At 45.7% G+C, this 21,986-nt stretch overlaps 1 protein-coding gene across 5 annotated transcripts in view; it reads right to left on the bottom strand.

Annotated features, from left to right (window-relative positions):
* Positions 1-21,986, bottom strand: part of LOC102689501 (RNA-binding Raly-like protein) — a 64,976-nt gene that overhangs the window by 3,165 nt on the left and 39,825 nt on the right. For 2 of the 5 annotated variants that reach the window (XM_069181408.1, XM_069181406.1), the window contains exons 3-6: positions 18,708-18,758; positions 6,889-7,061; positions 5,025-5,141; positions 3,014-3,183 (exon numbers count right to left, since the gene is read on the bottom strand). In XM_069181408.1, the coding sequence (XP_069037509.1) occupies positions 3,014-3,183; positions 5,025-5,141; positions 6,889-7,061; positions 18,708-18,758 (511 nt within the window). Of the gene's footprint in view, positions 1-414; positions 469-3,013; positions 3,184-5,024; positions 5,142-6,888; positions 7,062-18,707; positions 18,759-21,986 lie in introns of all 5 variants that reach the window. The other 3 variants (XM_015368170.2, XM_015368171.2, XM_069181407.1) reach the window with 3 other exon arrangements.

The following is a 21,986-nucleotide window of genomic DNA, read 5'->3' on the forward strand; positions in this document are numbered from 1 at the left end:
CCAACAGCAGAGCTAAAGCATCAGATGGAGGACTGATCCAATGGCCACTTACTGTTGGTGAGGGCTGGAGCAGCTCAGAGGCTTTCCTAGATGCACAGGTTGCCAAGTGGGACTACACCCTGGATGGGACACCAGTCCATCACAGATCTCATTAATAACACAGCAAGCTCACAGTGCATGGCAAACTATTTTGACCACTGTTCCTGCACCATTCAAAACTACTCTGGCCAGATTCAAAACTTCTCAACCTTGAAATGACTCAGTTACTCCTTAACCCAGTCTAGGCCCAGAGCTCTGAAGCTCTGCTCATCCTGGACTCTTAGGCTAGACCAGGCCTGACCAGTTTCAGGAAGATCGCAATAGTTCCTGAGAGGCGTGAGGGCTGTGTTGTTAGTGGGGCGCTCTGTGCTGTACCTGCTCTCAGTCTCCTCACATGTCGTCCTCCAGGTCAGAGCTGTGATTGTTAATCTGTGTGGAGAACAAACACATTGCAGTCAGCCCTGCCTGGACCTCTCCGCAAACAGACAGCGCACTTGGTTTCGTTCTTATACTGCACAGGACATTTTTGAAAATATCCATTGTCCTGCCAGAACATCATGAATTAGTGTACCGCAAACAGTCCAGCATCCCATATTCACGATGAGCCAATGAAATGCTCATTTTCAATACCACTGATTGCAAATTTCCCCATAAGTATACATTACCAAATTATCAGTGAAAATCACTTAATTCACTTCCCTTGAAAAACAAGCAATTAACGAAATCCATTCAGCTTGTGCTAGGTCACCAGAAGCATATGACAAAAAAATAATGGGCGATTCTAGAATCAAGAAATGACGCAGATTCCACTATTTCCCCAGACATATACAGTATATTCACTAATTTTAAGTAAAAATGATTTGAAAATGAAATGTTACAATCATGTGCAGACATGCAGGTGTGCGTGTGATTGTGGCAGTGTTCACGTGTCACTGCGCCCGTGACCATGGGTTCGAAAAGCTGGGGAACACATGACTGGCACAAGGTAGGAGGAAAGAGGCCAGTGGGATACTGAGGGCAGGAGAGTCAGTGTGCGTTCGGACAGGTTCATCTCCAGACTGACAGCAGCGAGTACAGTATGAATGGAGATCATGGCATGTGCTGATGGCTCCATGACTGTGCACTACTAATAGAGACAGTGCTCTTGCGCCACTCTCTGTATCTTACTCATGCATGACAACACGCAGTCTTGTGAAAGCGCAGAGGTAAAATTGGATTTCCCGTAGTTCCAGGCGGAATTCTCCAGTCTCCCAGAATGACTGGGGTCTAGTGCACTCTTGGAGGAGCTTCATAAAGGGATGAGCATTCTCTATGATCATTTTCAGCACAAGAAAAAGGAACCTGGATCCGAGCAGGAGAAAAGGGGATGGTAGACTTGTTACTGTTTTGACTCATTCCTGTAGAGCACTTTCTCCTTGCTCAGTATAAATCCACTGGCATCCTCCAGTTAAACAATAGGCCCCCATATTAGTGAGAGCTGACTGGGAACCCCAATTCAGGTAGCACACAGCAGTTCAGCAGGGTAATTGATGCCTTGCTTTGTTCAGAGAGATAGTTGTAATGGAAGGTACTTAATGTGTCACCCAGGTAGGCACACACTTGAAAGTAATTACAGATAATTACCCTCCTGTTTCAAGGAATAATAACACTCTATATATAACCCCCCCTCCTTCTCTCTCTCACCCCCAGCCTGACAAGAAAAATGCTTGCTTTTGTTGTTTATTCCTTTTATTTTCTTCTTTTCTCTCAGTGTCTCACAAGACAGTTCTCACTTCGCTGGTCTGGAACAAGGCTAGATTAGATCCTGTTACTCTAGGACAACCCCAGAGAAAAACTCCATCTCATTACCAGCGTGTGTGTGAGACAGAGAGAGAACAAGAACAACGCACAGAAACATGAGTGTGTCTGGTATGAGTGAATATGGGTGTTTGTGCATGTGTGTGCGTTCATGTTGTTGCAGCCAGGGGAGCACTGTGTTGTGTTTTGCATTTATACCAGGAACATGCAGTGTGTCTGTATAGTATGCACATGTATTTCTCTGTGCCTAATGAAGTGTCTAAGTAAAGGGGAAAAAAAACAGCTTCTTTGAAAAAAGTAATGCCTGTTCAGCAACACTGGAACTTGATATACAAGTTTTTCAGTGTAATTTACCAAACTGCTGTGTCTCCTTATTAAGCTTATCTCTGCTTTAGCACACATCTGGGGAGAATGTTCAAACCCATTTACCTCCGCAGCTTAGCCACATTTGTTTTATGTCTAAATGGGGAAGAAAATAACAGATTTAAGTTAGAAACGTCAAGGGCCTGCAGCGTGGGTGAAGCTGTTTCTGAAACTTTATTGAACCTTTATCGTGGTATACTTCATTAAAAGCCTAGCTAAGTGTAATAAAGGACAGCTGGTCTCTGGCCTGCTGTGACCGGGAGATAGCATACCACGAGAAGTCCGGGTGACGATCTGGGACCAGAGGATTAGCCCTGGAGGGGCAGGGCACAGCATAAATAGTCAATGAAAACATAACCTGCATGTCTCTGGGAGGTGGGGTGATCACAGCGACAACATGCAAACTCCACACCGAGAGTACAGAGCTCAGAATATAACCCGGGAATCATGACCTGTGAGTCAGCAGCGTTAACAGCTACACTCCCCCATCCCCTTCACTTAAGGTGCAGCGAAGGCATGAGGAAGCTCACAGAGACCTGCTAATTCCAGGGAAGAGCAGCTTACATTCATCGGACAAGCCGGAGAAAAGCCAAACAGAAATGTGGCAACCTCTCACGAGGAGCGGCGTCAGGACAACGTGAAAAGAGTTTTTTTTTATGAAATCGGGGGATGCGGAGGATGTGAAAATAACGCGACAGGAATTCTGACGTGGGCTCTCAAGAGGAGGACGTCCTCCTCCCAGTCTGGCTCTTTGGGAAGCTGTGTTTTCCTGAGGTACGAGGCCCCCAGGCAGGGGCGCGGTTGCTATGGTTACCGTGTGCCGGTCATCCTCGCTGGCCTCTCCCAGCTCGGGGCTCTCGTCCCCCACTCTCTCCCTCCGGGCCCGGCGGTGTGGGCTGTGGCTGCCCTGAGAGCCCTCGGGGCTGCTGGCCGAGAGGCGGCAGGGGGAGCCCCCAGTGCTGTCGTCCCTGACCGGGGGGGATCCTGGCAGGAGAGAGGCCGGCCGTTAGAGAGAGGGGTTCCCTGGGCAACGCGACCGTGCAAGACGCCAAGAACAACACCGCGTGTGACATGTGACTCAACACGCCGGTTCAGAGCCGGAGAAGCTAAGCTACAGGTTGCAGCTGCAGTCCACACAGCGGGCATGCTGAAAGGTATATGCAGGGCACATTCAGTATTAGAAACAAGTATGGAAACAGAGGAAATTGTGGGTATAAAAAACTTCCTCGCCTCAGCAAAGGCATTAAAACGCTCCAGGGTTGTCACTGCCTCTGCTTACACAGGGCTGGAGGCAATGTCCCTGATGGCCAACTGACAGCCAATGACACTGCAGAAAGTCAGAATGGTCATGTACAGTACTAGGTAAATTTGATTTTTCTATAAATAATGTGAAATGTGCATTCGGTACTCATTTTTTATTTTGTTTATATAAATATTTCCAGCACTATTTAGAAATGTTTCGATGCACATTGCACAACAATGTCTACACCCTTGGAAAAAATCAAAGAAAAATGAATATGTGTGGCAAATAACATGATCCACAAAAACAATCGATTTCAGATAGACTCTGCAGTGCAATTATAATCAGCACAAGGTTTACAGTATGTGTATTAATCCACCAGTCCTCATTTCACACAGTGTTTCAACAGTAATGCATTTGCAAAAGCAAAGATGCATTTTTATTTTATTAATTAAATTATTATTTTATTGTTAAAATGTTTAATTTATTTATGAATCCAGCTAATCAACCACACCAGCACCTTAGTCAGACTCCTCTGACCCCCCACCTTCAAGCCACTCACATTGTGACCAGAGGAGAGAGACATGCCCCTCACAGACAGCACTGCCCTACATGTGGTTTCTGACACCACACAGGCTCGAGTCCACAATCATAGAGCTCTAACTGCTATACTAGCTTGCTAGAGTTTTACCTGTTGAACCACTTAGGATGTTAATACTTAACACATTTCAAAGCATTCTGTTTCAAAAAGATTTTGGATTGTTCCTTCTAAATGCAGCCCCAGTGATGGCAATACTAGTAGGTCCCAGTCCTTTGTCTAGACTCACATTTGTTTCTTGAGGTCATTAAAATGTAAGCTGGCAATCTGATTCACAACATTGATTGTCCATCAATGGTGGTATCACAGAGAATCGATTGCTTGGGTATTGAAAGGCGGGTGTAATTAAGGAGAGCTGCAGAGGAAATAAATGAATGTGGAAATTCGAAAAGAAGAAGCATGACAATAACAACAAAGAAATGGAAAGTTCCCAGGTGCAGGGATGAGCGAAACAAGACAGAGCCACTTCAGATCGAAGCCACAGGTCAGCACAGATGCTGACGTTATAACTGTCTCGCCACAGTGCAGGTGCACAGCAACCAATCCAGCAATCCGGACTCCAGCAGGCTTTCTGTGCGTCTTGAAATCGGCAACAGCTGAGGCCTTTTGCAAATTGTTAAATTGGGCCACTCAAAGTAATGATCAGCACAACGAGGTCATCAGACACAGAGATGGAATAAAAACTCACAAACGCTGCAGCCCTCCCCTGTGGCCAAGCCTCCCTTCAGACATGAATGCTGTTGGTCTGAGACACCCAGGTCACCCATGACAGTTTACACACTAGGACCTCAACTGAGTCACAAGTTCTGCCTTAAGCACTATTGGCCTTGTCAAACCCAGGTACTTCCTGACAGAAGCTTGTCGTCTGTCCGATGATTCCTGCTCCCACCAGCTGCAAGGCTGCCATCAGGACGGCACCTGGGCTGCAGTCTGCGGGTCAATACTTTTAGTTTATTCTGGCGAGGGGCGTGAAACCGAAGGCCCCACCTGTGCGATCGCCCCTCTGCCTGTCCATCCTGTCCAGGCTCTCCAGCAGGCCGTCGATCTGCACTTTGATCAAGGTCAGCTCCCGCTTTATCGTGCGCAGCTCCTCAGCCTTCACTGCTTCGCAAGAGAGAGAGAGAGAAAGAGAGAGGTTCGGCCACGGCACTGAGGGCTAAGGGCTCCCATCCTTTCCCAGTTCTGCCCCCTTCCTTTCCTAACAAGCGCTCAGGAGCTTCCAGTATCAGCTCTTCTGCAGCTCCCCTCGAAGGTTCTGCCTTAACTCACCCCCTCCTCACCTGCGCAGGACTGTCACCTTAACCTTACAGCTGCCACTCAGGGAAACAGAACCCACAGACTCGGAAGAGTACTGCAGGCTCCGGCTGCCGACAAGAAAATAACAATCCCATCACTTCAAAATAATGACACCCTTCGGCAAGAGCTTCTCTACCGCCCAGACAGACAACGGGTTTCAAACAGCCCATTCTCAGCTCCTCAGAACTGCCTCCTGAACACACAATAGAGCACATGGTATTCACAGCTCAACCGACCTGCATTTAATTCTGCATTTAGCTTGCCTGCCCTGTCACGTTTACTGTAGAGAAAGAGACGGAAAAAAATCCATAAAATGTGATTGGAAGCTTTTGACCTCTGAGCAACAAAAGGCAAACTAATTCGGCTCCCATGTGCTGGCAGTAAAAACTATTAAGGTTCATAATAAACCCGTATAAACAATTCTTATTTGTTATGCACTATTAATTTGGTATAATTGCATGCCCTGATAGGCTCTGCACGATTGGAAAAAAAACGGCCTGCAGTAGAGAAGCTTTTAATGAAGGTACCATCTGGTGCCTCTCGCTGTGCCCTGGAGCTGTTACTACAGTGCTCCCAGAGAAGCGCCCCATTACCGAGGGAGGGAGAAAGGCACGACACACACAGCCATCAGGCAATCAAATCCCTGGAACTCCACTGCAAGCCAACTTTCTGCAGTCTAAGTGATTACAACTCCCTCAATATCCCTGGCACCTACGGCCTCAGACACAAGAGCTCTCTGCTCCACCAATACATTAGCACTCTTGTCACTTCACACCGAGGAGACAGGTGACAGGTGATGAGAGCCCTTGTGATACTGTGCAGAGCTTCCCGTTATGTGAGGCTCATCACTCAGCGCGATCGCCCTCTGCGCAGATGAGAGTGGGCACAGTGCACTGTCCAGGCACGGAGGTGGGAGCCCAGCGGTCAAGGCCAGCAGACAGACCTCCTGGCAGAACACAGCACTGACCTCATCTACCCCTACAACTACAGCCTCATGATTTCACTGGCATCTGCGGCACCATTGTCATTTTGCTGTGTCCCCAAGCAAAAGGTGAACCAGTGTCCTTACTCTGTACAACAAAAAAGACAAACTAGTCGCAGAGAGCCAGCACTGACACCCCACGCTCACGGTCTCACTGCAGCCAGTGAGAAGACAGCTGTGATGGTGTGTGTGTAACTGTGCGTATAACAGCCCTCAAATATAATCCTTTCACCTAAGTGAACCCTCAACACCTGTGGTTCTTTTTGTGTAGTCTTGTCAATTAGGTGTAGACAGCTTAAATACGTCTCTGCCTGTGCTTTGTTAGCGGTATAACTGTTAATAAATTGACCGGACTGTCAGCACCTTGCACTTGCAGAATGCTTGCCAAGCACTCCAAACATGTCTTACAGCTGTCAAGGGCAATTCTAATTTTGCAAGTGTCTGACATTGGAGTTCTGCCATTGTGGTGCCATTTCGTACCTGCTTTCCATGAGCTGGCCTACTGTAGCTACACACACAGCTCACAGTGAGACTGACCCCCTCCCCCCGCCTGCTCTCCCCCGTCCCCCTCACACTTGGCTCTGGTCGCGTTGCCGGAGGAGCTGCTGGGCCGGCTGCCGCTCCTGGGCGCCAGGCTGTCCCTGCTCCTCCGCAGGCTGGACGAGCACTGGCGCGAGCGCTTGGGCAGGCTGGGGCCGCGGGGGGCGGGGGGCAGGGACGCCGGGACGCGCTGGTAGTCGTACACCCTGCAGGAGAAAATCCAGAGTCAGTTTCCGCCCGGCTCCTCGGCCCCACCGGGGGGCACAGCGATGCCAACCGGCCCTCTCCCAAGCCTCTGTTTCGCTGCAGAGCAGGATGTGCCCCACTTTTCCCATCCTCCAATAAGTTCTGGCACATGTTCCAAAACAATCCTTGCACAAAAATAAAAGCCCTTGCTGTTCTGTTTCCCAGTCCTTCAGTCTTTGAATTGAGCTCTTAGCTGAGGTAATTACAGTACATAAAGGTGACTCTGATCAAGTCACCAACTGCTCTGCTGGATCACAATCCAGAAAGCCATCAGGTCATGAACATGCAGCAGAGAAGTACAGAAACTCTAAATTAACCTGTAGACTGTCACCAGTTGAAGCAAGAGAGACAGAGCTCTTAAAGCAACCATCTCTGCAGAGACTAGGATATCAACACAGCTTGGCCAGACATTCAGGTTACAGAAATTAATGCTGCACTCTGACAAACATCGTTCAGCCCCTTATCTGAGCAGGAAAACAATCTGGAATGATCTTCACGCAGCACTGTGGAACATGAGTGTCAGAATAAATGTATCAGAGATGCCTGTCTCTCTATCTGAAATTTCACTGGCAGTGTACTCTCTAATGATGGCGTTATTTTCATACTATATTGCAGGCTTGAATAAAAGTATAAAGAGAAATCCAGTAACACTAAGTTCAACATTGTTGTACCTTTATAGTACATGTATTGTGTGTGAATTGCAAAGTGCGCTAATTTCCATACATAAGGAATTTGGAGAAATACCATAATATTTGTAGAGTGTATCCTACATGCTATCTAGTTGTGTTGATTGGTCCAAAGCAATATGTGATTTTATAAACCAGTTAAGAGGAAATGTTAGAGGACCAGTTAGAGGAATTGTGTGAAAACAACCAAAAACTAATTTTCAAATGCCAAGAATCAGAAAGCAAAACAGATTTTTGTTTCTGGAGGAAATTCCCTGCAAGGCTAATCAATAAGTAAGCAGGATCTGGAAAAGCTGGGTGATTTTCTGATTATGTTGCTTTTAAGAAGTGGTAGCCTTAGGATTAGTCCCAAATCTTAATGCCTTGTGTCAATATCCAATGCCTGCTGAGTCGAAGAATCTGATTTTGGCTTGGCCCTGTGGCGTCTTTGCTGTGCAAGCATGTCCATCACAGATGAGAGCCGTAGTGCTGGGGAGAAACAGTGTGTCCTGTGTTTCAAGTGAGGACACTGCAAGGAGTACATTTGTGAGACCGACTCCACGGAGAAACACATCTCTTACGTCACTGAAGACACCATACACACGACACACAAGAACATATGACAGGTGACGAATGAGACAGGCATGTGGCCAACCCAGCCCATTCACTAGTTAGCAGTCAATTGATCTCATCCAGCTGCTTCTTGAAAGAAGCAGAAGTATCAGCAACAACTACAAGACTGTACAGCCTGTTCCAGACCCCCACAACTTTTCCTGTAAAGATTTTTCATTAAATGTAACTTTACATACTAATTCTATTGTTTCTGTACACTTCCAAATACTACAATCACAAAAGTAATACCTATATCTATATACAGATGGTTCATTATACTGTATATAAACAGTTATACTTTCAAACTGCTGGAGACATGTTTTGAAACCTCCTGTGCAAAGCAGCAAATAGAAATATGTGTCACAATACCTTTATTCTCAGGTTCTCCTTAGTTATTTGGACATACTGTATTAGTAGACTTGAGTTTGATCTGTTAAGAAATATCATTTTTAACATATTTGCATTATTTCTTTAATAACTGATGCAAAATACAAACTAATAAGATTCGTATTTGACCAAGGATGGAATTAAAAGATGTAAATGCTCTGTATTTTTTATTGTAAATAATGAGGGTTGTGTGTGAGAGTTTACTTTTAAGCACAAGAGATACAGGGATTTTCTGAGACTGGGTGATTTCTTTAGCATGATTCATAAACTGTTAAACAATCTAAACATTGCACAGCAGGAAAAGACTGGTGCACAAGAACAACATCAGATCTTTATCATTGTTTTATTACTGTGCTCTTGACTGAAAACAGCCTCTTGCTCATCTCTGCTTGCTCTTGAGAGTGATCCAAGCAGGACAGCTTCTCTCTGTCCGTAATTCAAACAGATGGTGTCAGAGAGAATCGAAAGTTTTTTCATAACACTCCCTGGACTCAGAGGGACTTCAAGTCTGCATCTCATTGCTTCTAATGGCAGCTGGGGAACCAGTCTTTCAGACTCTCCCGACGTGCTGGATAGACTCTGTGCAATTGAGAGACGCATTTCCAAACAGATGGACAGGGGCCCGACAGTTCCATTCTACTGTTCTGACCACCAAAAGGGTGAATTAAGTCGTCTTAATTAAAAGTGGCATTGATCACTTTCACAGAGCCAAGATAAACAAAGAGCCAATCAATCAGATCGAGGGCTGGGGCAGGACAGCCGTAGAGAAAAAAATACAGTACCTTCCGCGTGTGAGTGAGACAGGCGTCATCGCCAGCGCACAGACAGGGACAAAGCCAGCAGGACTGACAGTGAGGAGGGCTGGTGATCCTGAATCATGAGCCACTGGATTCGTTCTCCTGAGGAGCTGTCTCTGTGGCTCTGAGCTGGGCTCCTCTGAGGTGCGTTTTAAAGTCGCACCAAAAAGGAGCCAAATGCAAACGTCAGAGAAACAGAAACAAGACATCAAGGAGAGATTTTTTGGGGGAAAACAATAAAAAAGGAGCTGGGAAGACTACACCCCTTTGAAATAAATGCCGGTTAGCCTCGAGTGTTTCGGCTCGCTTTGGCATTTATCTCATGGGTAGCCAGGCCTCCTGCTGCGCTCAGTTGCCACAGAAGCAGCGTGTGTCCAGCGGGCTCAAGAATCAAAGGAAGGAACAAATACCGCAGAAAAGCTGCCAGTGAGGTTTGTTTTCACCAGCTTACGACCGTGAAAGGAACTTTCCACAGAGATGTCACTCAGCTTTAAACGTGCACCTGTGTTGCACATGCAGTACATCCACCCGGGCACCGCCTGCAAGAGTTTCTCTTGGATGGAAGAGCCACAGTGTACTGATGATTACAAAGGAAGAGTCCATGAGCTTTTAATCCTCACTTAAATACATGAATGCGGGTAAACAATTATACTTTGGTTCCACTCTGGTAGCTGGAAATAAGATACACATAATTTAGAAATCTTGTAGTTCAGGTGGGGAGCTGCGTCAGCATGCGTAGGCTGCAAAGGAACAAGTAATAGGTTTATTCCATGCTGAAAAAAAGAAGAAAGAGAACACAACGTTTCGGCCGTGGAGCCTTCTTCAGGTGTGAGAGAGACAGGGCAGTAGGCAAAGGTAAAGTAGCGGGAGAACAAAGGTTGGGAGGGAGGAGGAGTGAGAGGCGGGAGCAGGGGACAGAAAGAGAGGCCAATTAAGAGGTGTGAAGTCAGAATGGGTGCAGAGAGGTGTGAAATGAAACTTCCAACGAATGGAGAAAATTTAAAAGAACAGTAGTCTGTCGTTAAGGGAAGGGAGAATGTGTGATCCTAGCTGCAGAATAATTTTAGTTTCGGTGGTCTTTCTGATGTATGAGTTCGGAAAACCGTCTTTGAGAACACAGACGGAGAGATTAGTGTGGTCGTGGCCGTCAGAGGTGAAATGAGAAACAATGGGCTTGGAGAGATCTTTAATCTTCACAGCCCTTGAAATCTTGGATAGAAATCTTGGATAACATTGGGACAGCGCAGCAGTGCAGGGGTCGGCGTGGCTGTCTCGAAGAGCTACGGTGCCGTGTTCAGCTCCAGCCCAGGGGTGCTGTCTGTGTGGAGTTGGAATGTTCTCTCCTTGGTCACATGGGTTTCCTCCCGATTTCCTCCCACAGTTCCAAGACATCCTGGTGCGTTAATTGGCTTATGGGCAAGACGGGCCCTGGTATGAGTGTGTGCGTGTCTGTGTTTGTGTGTGCCCATCCGGGGTGTATCCAGCCTTGCGCCCATTGCTTGCTGGGATACTATAATAATAATCAAACCCGTCACTATAGTGTACCAGTGCATTAGGACCCACACAGGCTGCAGGGTGAGCGCCCCCTACTGGTCCCACTAACACCTCTTCCAGCAGCAACCTCAGCTTCCCCAGGAGGAGAGGTTCCAGCTCCTCCGCGGCCCTGTACTGAATAAAGCGGTGAGAAACGGGTGGATCTAACAATGCCCCTGTTTCCAGCCATGAGAAGACAAGAAAGGTAAGAAACAACAGGAGGCCCATTTCCCTCGTTTGGTAATTACTAGCTAATTGTTCAAGGGGTTCCATCCAGCCTTCTTGAAAGAAGCCAGGGTTTCAACAATGGGTAGCTGCATAGCTTGTTCCATACTCCTACACCCCTTTGTATAAAGAAGCGCCTTCTATTGTCAGATTTAAATACACTTCCTCTTGGTTTCCAGCTGTGACCTCTGGTTCATGCTTCATGATGGGTTTTGAAGAGCGTCAATTGTCAAGAAGTCGACACTGCTGGTGCCTTTGAGGATTGTGAACACTGTCCCTTCACAGGTCTTGAACAGTCACTGGCTTTTTTACATTGTTTTAATGTAATTGCATTACTGCAGCTCCACAAATGATTGGAACACCTATGTCAACTCTAAAACAAAAATATTAAAGTAACCTAAGTACCCTTAGACCTAAGTAAACAGACCCTTGCCTGATACTGGGTCAAGAAAATGGAAGCATAGAGTCTCTTCTTCATGGGGACAAAGATACTGGCCAAATCCACACAAAAGAACAAACTTAAACACTTCCAGGAGATTTATGGCATTTTAAGACCAAGTTAAATCAGGTGGACATGAGTGAGCGAACGCAAAAAGAGCTGTCTTAACACGTAACACAAAAAGAGAATGATTACACTTGGAGGCCTTGTTTGAGGAAACTGCTTTATTGTAAAGCGCACGCACCCACGCTCACACAGAGCTGGGGCAGGGGAATGTGGTCAAGCGTGGCAGGGGTTGTGTTGTAGGCAAGGCAAATTGAAAATGATTGTAAATGCTCTCCGTGTGTGTGTAGCAAAGCATAGAGAGATTACAGTGCAAATTCACCCCAGCGCACTGGTAGGCAAAGAAGAAAAAGTGAAGAGGCAGGCAGCGAGCTGCTTATCGCTGATCAGTTTGGAGCAGCTGAATTAGCTCCTCATGGTGATTGAGGGTGAGAACTGAAAGGCTCGTTTTTCATGCTGTCAGCCATTTCCTCTCTAACGTGCTCTCCCCTGCCCCCCTCCCAGCCCAACCTGGTTCTGTGGGAGCTGGCTGGGAGAAGCTTGGTTCTCCTCCTCTGTGTGTGACGCACAGCCTCGGTCCTCAGCCGTGAGAAGCGGTGCTCAGCAGTTTCGGAGTGACCCCAGGCTGAACCAGGCTGAAGTGGGGACCCTTGCGCGCGTGCTCTGGGGCGGCAGCAGCAGCTGGGAGGGAGGAGGGGAGGCCAGTTGAGGCCTGGTCTCTGCGGGCAGCTGCAGCGATGGAGGGAGAGCAGATTGGGGTGAAGGCCCAGGATTCGGGGTGACTGGCTGGGTCAGCTCCCCCAGTGTCTGAACCCCAGAGGCCGACAGTCAGACACACAGCCACAACCCCCCCTCCACCCCGCATGACGGTATTAGCCGCCACGCTTCATTACTGCTGGGAGAGAGCAAGCCCTGCTGCAGTAATAGCTGCAAATAAAAGAGCTGAAAGTGCTTGTTGAGGTTCAGGGTGACAGCGCTGGCTTCCTTCCCACTTCCTCCCCGTGCAGCAGAAGCAGCGTCTTTGGGATACTGTTTTTCCAAAGCTGGAGGATGGAGAACATGAGTGTGGAGAAAGGCACCTCAATGGAGGACAGACGTTTGGAAAAGAAGAAAATGTGAGGTTTGGAGCACCAGGACCTCAAGGAACGCCCGAGAGAGACGACTGTATTTCATAAAGGATTGTATCTTTTGAGAACAGTGCCTTTTCACAATATCACTTTTAAAGCATGGGAAGTTATGTAAGATTGCTATAGGGCTCCAGTCTTTCATCGGTTAGTCTGAGGAATTGCTTAGCTAGCAAAGTTCAGCCAACTGGAGATCTAGTGGACACATCTGTTTGCCAGCCCACGTTAGCAGGTTAAGGTGAATTTGTTTTACCTTTTTGACTCAGTGCCATGGGAGGGTACACCCTGTAGGGGGCACCAGTCCATCACAGGGCACACACACCACAGCCAATTGTCCCAGAAACCAATTAATCTACCAGCATGTCTTTCAACTGAGGGAGGAAACCAGAGCACCTGGAGGAAGCCCATGCACATACAGGCAAATACAAACGTGCCTTCTTCCATGGTCCAGGAGCAATTTCATGGTAGAGAAATAAATGGGGCAATACTTTAAAAGACCATTAATGAAACCAGAAAGACACAAACTGGTATTTTAAAGACTATGTAACTGCAGTGTGACTGAGTTCTATAAAACAAAACACGACATTCGGCCCTCTCCACTCAACAGGACACTCCCACTGACCGGCCCTAAAGCACCCAGGTGCCACACAGATCTTTTTCTGGTAAAAGGTGACAGTTTTCATAGAGAAAATACTTCTCCTCTGTACAAACTGCCCCTGGCAGCATTCAAACATGGTCCCTTGTGGGCTCAGAGCAGAGACAGCATCACTCCCCAGACAGCAACAGACCCCGCTGAGCCTATAGACAGGGTCTTCTGTAGGCTTACAGGCTAACAGGCTTCTACACTGTCTAGGCTTCAACAGAGTGATGTCACTTCTCTAACATGATTGGTGTACTGAGCCCTGTTACACAAACATAACCAATAGTGATACATTTTGACTGAATTTGAAAGGAAAATTAAATATTCCTACAAATACAGAAGAATACAGCTCCTTAATGTAAAGATGTGCTTTTTCAATGCCCAATACCTGGTTCATCAATGAGGGCCAAGTGTGTGTAAATGTTTATCTGCAAAGCAAGAAACTTTATCTCTTACTTCCCTACTTTTTCTCTGCTGTTATATCCTTTATTCACTTTTTGTGGCCTTATCATTTACAGTACTGTTGGTCACACGAATTGGGTTGCTCAGCTCTGAGACATGCCAGTCTCAAAGGTTGTGGCGCCACCTGGTCTCCACATAGTTGGAACTGTCTTGTCAGATAGCCCTTAAATGGTGAACACTTAGCTAATTAGACATATTAGCTGTGCTCAAACAAATATTCTCCCTAGTAAATCTGATTACACAATGCCAGAGTAGCTGAAGGCCCCTAATCAATACAGACAGTATACAGATACACAGGATACAGAGACACACATTAGTGTTGTATTGTAGCTGGAACTACATTTCTACTGCTGGTTCAGCTTCACTGTCCGTGAGGGTCACATTGCTTTCAGAATCAAAGACACTGACAAAGTTAAAACACTGGACATCTTCTGAGACATCAGTAATGCAGTAAACCAGAAGACACAAAGGAAAACTAAGGGGAAGTGCATTCAGAACCTTCTCTTAGAGAAACACACAGGGGGCTGTAATGCAAATTGTCTTATGCTGATATCGGTCTTAAACAGCAGACGAGGATGGGAAATCTAAAGCACCCTGATGCGTCTCATGGACACATTGCCGGATTCTGAGGAAATGAACTAAACGCCATTCTTACATCTTTATTCACAATGCAGAAGAAACACTTCTGAACGGTGGTCAGTGGTGAAGGCTAATGGGGTATTAAGAGGACAGATGGATCTGTAACTTGACATTTCACATCATGATAAGAGCTGGGAAACATTGGAGAGAAAAGGAAGAGAGTTATACCGTGCCTCAGATGTGCATTGAGAGGGGATCCTAATGTTGAAAAACTGACAGAGAAGTTTCTCTCACGCTGAAAGAATTTCTGTAACTGGAATTGGGAAAACTAAGGTAGATTGTTTGCTTATCTATAAAGAAAACTATATATACTGAGCTTAAAAAAATATCACTCCATGCATGTACTGCATCTTTTTAGAAGAATAAATTAGAGCAATACAAATTTGATCTTTATTACATGTTTCTGATGTCATTTTAATTAATCGATCATTCATGGCTGACTGTGATACAGAAGTGACTTTGCTGTATAATCACCTCATTAGTGAGAAAGGTGATTGAGCACAGGTGTTGGAGTGATTTAACTTATTGAATTTCAAGCCTGGTGAAAATCAGGACAAAAACACAGAGAGGAACAAATATTCTCTGTTTATAAAGAGAATAGTGCCTTTGTGTCATTGGTATGTTGAAAGATGGACTATGTCAGTGCACTATCACTTGGTATCTGAGGTGTTCACAGCCAGCCAGACCCCAGCTATCAATGACCACAATCCAGGAGACAACAACACTTCTCCAGCATCAATCGGGGAGTCCGAGTGTTTTGAGACTGATGTCTCAACATCTCAACAACTCTCTGCCATTCTAGTGAAAGAGGGTCAATAATAATTATACAAAAGTACAATAAAAAGTTAAAGAAAAATAAACAACAGCGTACATGTTTATACAGACAGGCAAACAGGCATAGACCTGGGTAAAGATGAAAGGAAGTCACGGACACTGATAGTCCAAGATTTGGGTACAATGAGCCAGGGACCAGCCTCAGCTGAGCGGAGCCTACAGGAGGGAGTCTGAACGTGGAGGAGCACAGAGATGTATGATGGAGCCAGATTGTTTAGAGCCTTGAAAGTCAGTAACAAAGATCTTATATTGGATATGTGACTTTGTAGGCAACCAGTGTGGAGACCTGAGTGTAGCAGTGATGTGCTGCCGGGGTCTGGTGTGAGTAACTGGTCCAGCTGCAGAGCTGTGGACATACTGCAGCTCGTTGAGAAAAGTGTCAGGGAGATCAAGAGTTGGAGAATTCAAGCCATTGTAAGTCAATTAATTACAAGGTTGTATTATGACGTGAAAACACACTTCAAACTAAATCTCCAAGACCAATTAACAGGCACATGGTTTTCCATGTTTTTCCAGGCTCTACAAGAGGAATTACAGAAAATCCTACAGCACAGGGATGGATGGTGCAAAGCCTGTGTCTCTGATGTGCAGCTTGTACTGCTCCGGCTTCCAGCTGTGGCCACACATTCTGCTAGCCTGTGACCTTCACACAGACCCCTGCCGATCAACCCTGGCCATGATGAATATTCATCAGCATAATGAATTCACCTACCTTATGTCTTGTTCAATAAAATAGCAGTTCATCTGCTACAAAACAGCCATATTCCTCATAATAATGTGATGCATTTGTTGCAGTTACAAGGTCAAGGGGTGAGTTTCTTTTTGATGCTCAATATATTATAGATCATCATCATTCTAATTCTAAATTCTGGACAAACGTCAAAGTCTATAAAGCCTGCTATCAAAAGGTAGAGAAAAAGTAACCCAATCACTTCAAACGTGTTTAGCTTTCAAGTTAAGTTCCAAAATGCCATTTTTTCAGGCCATGAACACTTCACTGGGTCATTTCAGTATCACTCAGACGTTTTCACTGACAAGTGACAATCTGACTTGTTTTTCCCCTCCTGACAGGCACTTGTCAAAGCAAATTGCTGCTTGAGAGGCCCCTGCCTACTCCTAATGAAGATCTCAGGCCCTGCACAGCTCAGGCCAAGAGGCACACGAGGCACACGAAGCTCCAGCCAGCAGATCAGAGGACCGTCTTCCTTTTTCATCTCTGAGCCAAATGCTGATCAGGGTGACACGGCTGTCTTCTCTGGCCTCTGCTGATTTTTCTGTATACCCAATTCTTCGCCTTATTAACCGATGTGATTTGCCGTGAATTATAAAAGCTCCCAGTTAATGCTAAAGTGAAGCCATTGACCTTTTTAAGTGCACTAAATGTCCCTTGGATGCCTGAGAAAGACGCCAATAGTGCATTCTTTCACCAGTTCCCATTGAGCCCCAGGCTTATAAATAGGCCTTGTCACCTTCAATCTGTTTCATACACACAATCCCCTTCCCAAGTAATTATTAGCATTACGAGACAGGTGATAAGGTCTTTTGTGCTGGGAAACAGAACGTGGAAGCAGGCTCGTATTGTCTAAATGCACCATGTCCCTCCCAGTCCTTCGGCGCTCACCAGTACAAACCCCCTCTTTCCTCACTCCCTGCCAAGTTACTTGCAGGGTAACTTTCCCAAACTTACTGCCTCAAAGGGGGAAAAAAAAAAGCGACTCTAAGAAAAGCTCAAGCTGAGCGGGAGACAAAGGCGAGACCCGAAAGAAAGAAAATAACGGAGTGGAACCTTAAGGCTTACCTTTGACGTTGGAAATGTGGAATAGATTTTGTCTTTATGTTGGAAAAAATACGGTTCTAAAAGCTGTCATGCTATAAATGTCTTATCTAAATGTTTGCACTCGCCTGCTCCCTCGCCACAAGTATCGAACTGCCTCTCTCCCCTCCAGTCTCTACACAAGACCCAGTGGCCTATTCATCCTCCCACTCCAGCAATCAGCACCGTCCATTAGTCTACACTCCCTTGGAGCTCAGCTGCCAACACCAGTCCCCACTGTCTCCTCCCCTGACCTTCAGTGCTTTTAAAAACTCACACTGCTCACCTCCCAGTCCCTTTTAATCAATCCTAATCAATGTGCTATTAGCCTGCCTCTGTGCCTCTTTGTGTGTGGAAAATGAATCCCCTTATGTGAGCGAGTGATTTCAGAAAATCAGATGTCCGCGCTTTGAAGCTTTTTGTAGCCCATCTAAAAGCATTTGAAATCCTGTCTTACAATTGTACCGAGCAGCCTGACACAGCAGTTATAGGGCTGAATTGCCCAAAAATGCAGGAAAGGTGCCATATGGAGGCTCTGGCAAGCTTTTGAAGAAACGTGCAATTAGAGGTGAACAGAGAAATTCAATGAATCACATTAGCTCTTACATGCAACTAACATCCTCCTTCAGCACAATCACACAATTAGAAGATGTGAGCCCTGCGCACAGCCGCCTTCCTGATTTGCCAAGCTGTTTGACCTTCAGATATTCCAGCGAAGCCAAGGAGCCTGCAAAGTCGTCTTTGAAAAGAATTCCGCTGCGGAGATTATACTGACAGTTTCTTAAAGGAAATTCATTCTTCTGCACTTCGGGCAATCACACAAAAGAATTTAAATCTGTTGAACTGACAGAGCAATTTTACAGTCTTTCATTCCTTCCTCCGTGTAACATGCCGAAATGATCTTTGACCATTGTTTTTTATGGTTGGCATAACAGCTGAAAATCAGGACTTGACACCACTGTAAAGAGAATCAGTAACACCTGTATGTTTTTAAATATTACCAAGAAAACAGAGGTGTTCGTAGATATGAATGCCTGTGGGATTCTTCTGTGATTATTTTACCTCAGGATATTGACACGTTTCACAATGTTGCACCTTGAATTTGTGGTTTACTACACTTTACCATGGGAATATCATGGCAAATCTGTGTGATAAGCCAATGTAGACACAGGAAGATCATGTAAACTCCACAAAAAAGATCCACCAGCCCAGGCTAGAACTCAGTTAGTGGTGCTAATTACCATAGCACAATGCCGTCCTAAAAGACAAGCAGATGATGATTGCTGCTTTTTTTCTTGACATTTTAACCCCCCTCCATTTATAAAAGGCTTTGCTAAGAGAAAATATTTGGTGTGTAAAGTGATAGACAGTACCTGTCATAGAAGTCATCGTGGTAGCAGTCGTAGTCCAGATCAAAGTCAGATCTGTGGGGAAAAGAACAGGATCGCTGTCAGCAGAGGAAGAGAAAGGGCTGGGCAGAGAGATGACAGGTGTCAGTGTGGGACCGAGAGGAAGGAATTCTTCCTTTTGCATTCAAACCCTGCCTGCCAAAACCATCACTGATCACACGCGCATACTGACTTATCACTTATCTATTCACTTGGCTGTACACACACATCCAGCCAGATGAGGACGGGACAGATTCTTCAATCCCAAATGCCTCTGTAGAATGTTACCTTGCTGTAGCCCCTGGGTACATGCTAACAGCTACCGGTGGGGTGTTTATTAAAAAGCACTTGGGAATAATCTGGGCCACCAGGGCTCAAACCACATGTTTTTAGCATTACTGTGTCAGAGCTGGATGCAGTGTTTTGGAACTGCTGATCTGGCATGAATAAGGCCAACTGGTAGATAAGTAGAAGAGATTACAGATTTAAAGCAGTTAACATATAGTTTCCTGTTATTTTATTGCTAATTTATTGTGCATGCCGATTAACACAGTGTGCATTGCTGCGCTGTGTTGTTCCTGCTCACAGACTGATAACTGCCGTGTAAGCAACCTAGTGGAAAGCTCTATCTTAGCTGAAAGACAGGGAGACATTGTAATTATGCACAGGCCTAAGAATGTAGGTGTGAAAACACGCACACATTTTCTTTTAAGGAGTCTGCCAGGTTGTGAGTGAAACAAGTCTTAGAAGGCCGCTAAAAGAGCTTCTAATGTCCCTCATGTCTCTAACAGTGTGCCCGTGCTCTGAGGTGTGCCTGCAGTGTGCACCTTTCTGCCACAAATTAGCCACCACATGAGAAGAGGCTGTTCTCCATGGTGATGAAATTGCACACTTTCTGTCAGAGCGACGGGGTTCTGACGTCGAAGTGTGTTTTGAAGGGAGCATTTTTTTTCCCACTGAGCGCATTCTTCAGTTAAAATTGTGCAGTCATGTGGCTTTTTGGGATGGCTGTCAGGTGCAGTAAGGAGACAAGACTGAAGTACAAAGAAGTTAAGTGCTATCATTATTTAAGGCTTCAGGTGCAAGGAGGAGGAATAAATACATAGTAAGTTCCTGACACATAGTAAAGTCCCACAACAATAAAATGTACCATTGTCTCTGCTACATAGTGCCATGTGGTTTGGATTTTTAGAGATACAGTACAGTTAGAGATACAGTTTTAGAGATACAGTATAGCTTCTGGAGTGCATTCTACCACACTAAAACAAGGAATAACAACAACACTCCTGAAACCTCTTGCACTTACAGACTGCAGACTTGGGCCGTTTTCATTTCCTTTCCTCCCCCCCCAGAACTACCAAAACCAACCAGAGGTCTTCTCAAAACACGAACATCTTGTCATTTTCGCAGCTGGACTAACTCTCAGAAAAATCAATGAGACCAGAAAACAGTCAGAAAACATGGCACAGATGGTAAAATGAGCCACACACACGTAAGACAATCTTCCAGGATGCTGGCCATTGGAAGAAATCGTTTCATTTGCAATTTCAAGCGGGCTGTAAAAGATCCTGACAAAGAGACCCCTCCTTGCGTAGCATCCAATTTGAGGTTTTCACAGCTCGGAGGGCTAAGCAATCCATCACTTTGCCTCTCACTGTGCAGACCTCACCACTTCTTTCCTCTCTGCTTGTTTCCCTCAAGCAGGAGTCAAGTGCGGCCGAGAGCCATGCCCTTTCCAGTGACTCCCCAGCAGGAAGAGAGCGGAGCCCTGCAGAATCCCCACCGGCAGCATTTCTTTCCTCAACCTGTAGCACCTCCCTGTACACAGTACTGAGCTCAGACAGGATCAGGGAGGGTTTAGTGTGATTGTCAACCTGCCACGTGGACGTTGCTGCAGTGCTGGGACACTGGTATGTATACAGTAGACAGTAGCAGGGGCAGTGGTTAGCAGTGCTGTGGCCCTAGTTTCAAGCCCATATGTAGGGTGCTGTCTGTTTGGAGTTTGTATGTTCTCCCCAGGTTTGCGTGCGTTTCCTCCAGGTTCTCGGATTTGCTCCCATAATCCAAAAACCTACTGGTATGTTAACTGGCTTACGGGAAAATTGTCCCTAGATGCAAGTGCATGCATGTCTGTGTACGTTTTTGTGTCTGTCTTCCCTGTGATGGACTAAAATGTTCAAGTTATGCTGAAGACTCTCAATAGGAATCACATCAGGACTTTGTTACAGACTCCATGTGGTGTTTCAGGTGGGTTTGCCACTCTACCATAAAGACCAGCTTTGTTGAGTGACTTGTTAAAAATGCACATCACCATGCTTAAAGGGATATTCACAGACTTTTAAGTTTTTAATGCCCTGTTCCTGATCCGTGACTTTCTACAGCTTTATCTCTAAGTTGTCTTGACCGCCCCTTCATGGTTGAATCTTTGCTTGAAATTCACTGAGGGACCTTTCAAAGACAGGTGTATTTATTCTGAAATCACATGACGCACCGATATTGCACACAGCCAGAGGCCATTTGACTGATGGTGAGACTTGTCAAAGTAATTTTGTTCACTCGAACTAATTTAGGTTTGCCATAGCACAGGGGGTGAATACACAGGCAATCAGCATATTTTAGTTTTTTGATTCTTTCCGTAGGTTTTGCAGACATTTAACTTCTTTCACCCATAAAGAAGTTCAGTTTGAACATTCAAGTTTTGATTTAAAATATTCACTTTAACAAAATGTGCATACATTATTTGCAGTTCAGCAAAATGGGGCATCATTGAAAGAAGGTGAATAGTTTAGATAGGTTTCTGTATTTGAATTTTACAAGAGAAGCATGAACCTTTAAACTCCTTTCCAGCTAAGAACAATGACAATTTATAAAGGACAGGGAGACATTCAACTAAGTAGCAGATGCAGGTCTCCACCCATTTATTCTGCGCCTCCTGTAATGCAGCAACTGTCCACAGTTAAACAGATCCAGTTTACTAGTTTGCAGCAGTTTGAGGCTAATTTGTCTGTGCAGCTTGCCTGCTCCCAGGTACAGGATTAGAATCAGGCCAGTGGGCAGCCATGCAGAGCAGGACCCTTCAATCTAATCTGCCCTTGACATTCAGTCTGTGTGCACCTCTTTGTGGCCCTGCCATCAGAAGAATCGAATGTGGCAGTGAGACAGCGGTACAGCGGTACACTGGATAACTGTCGTCAGAGTGCTGAGCATGGAGGGGAAGTGTGAAGGCTTGCTAATGAAGAAAAGTCGCCAGACTGGAATACAGCA

The sequence above is a fragment of the Lepisosteus oculatus genome, chromosome 20, assembly GCF_040954835.1.
Source record: "Lepisosteus oculatus isolate fLepOcu1 chromosome 20, fLepOcu1.hap2, whole genome shotgun sequence".
In the NCBI taxonomy this organism is placed as follows: Eukaryota; Metazoa; Chordata; class Actinopteri; order Semionotiformes; family Lepisosteidae; genus Lepisosteus; species Lepisosteus oculatus.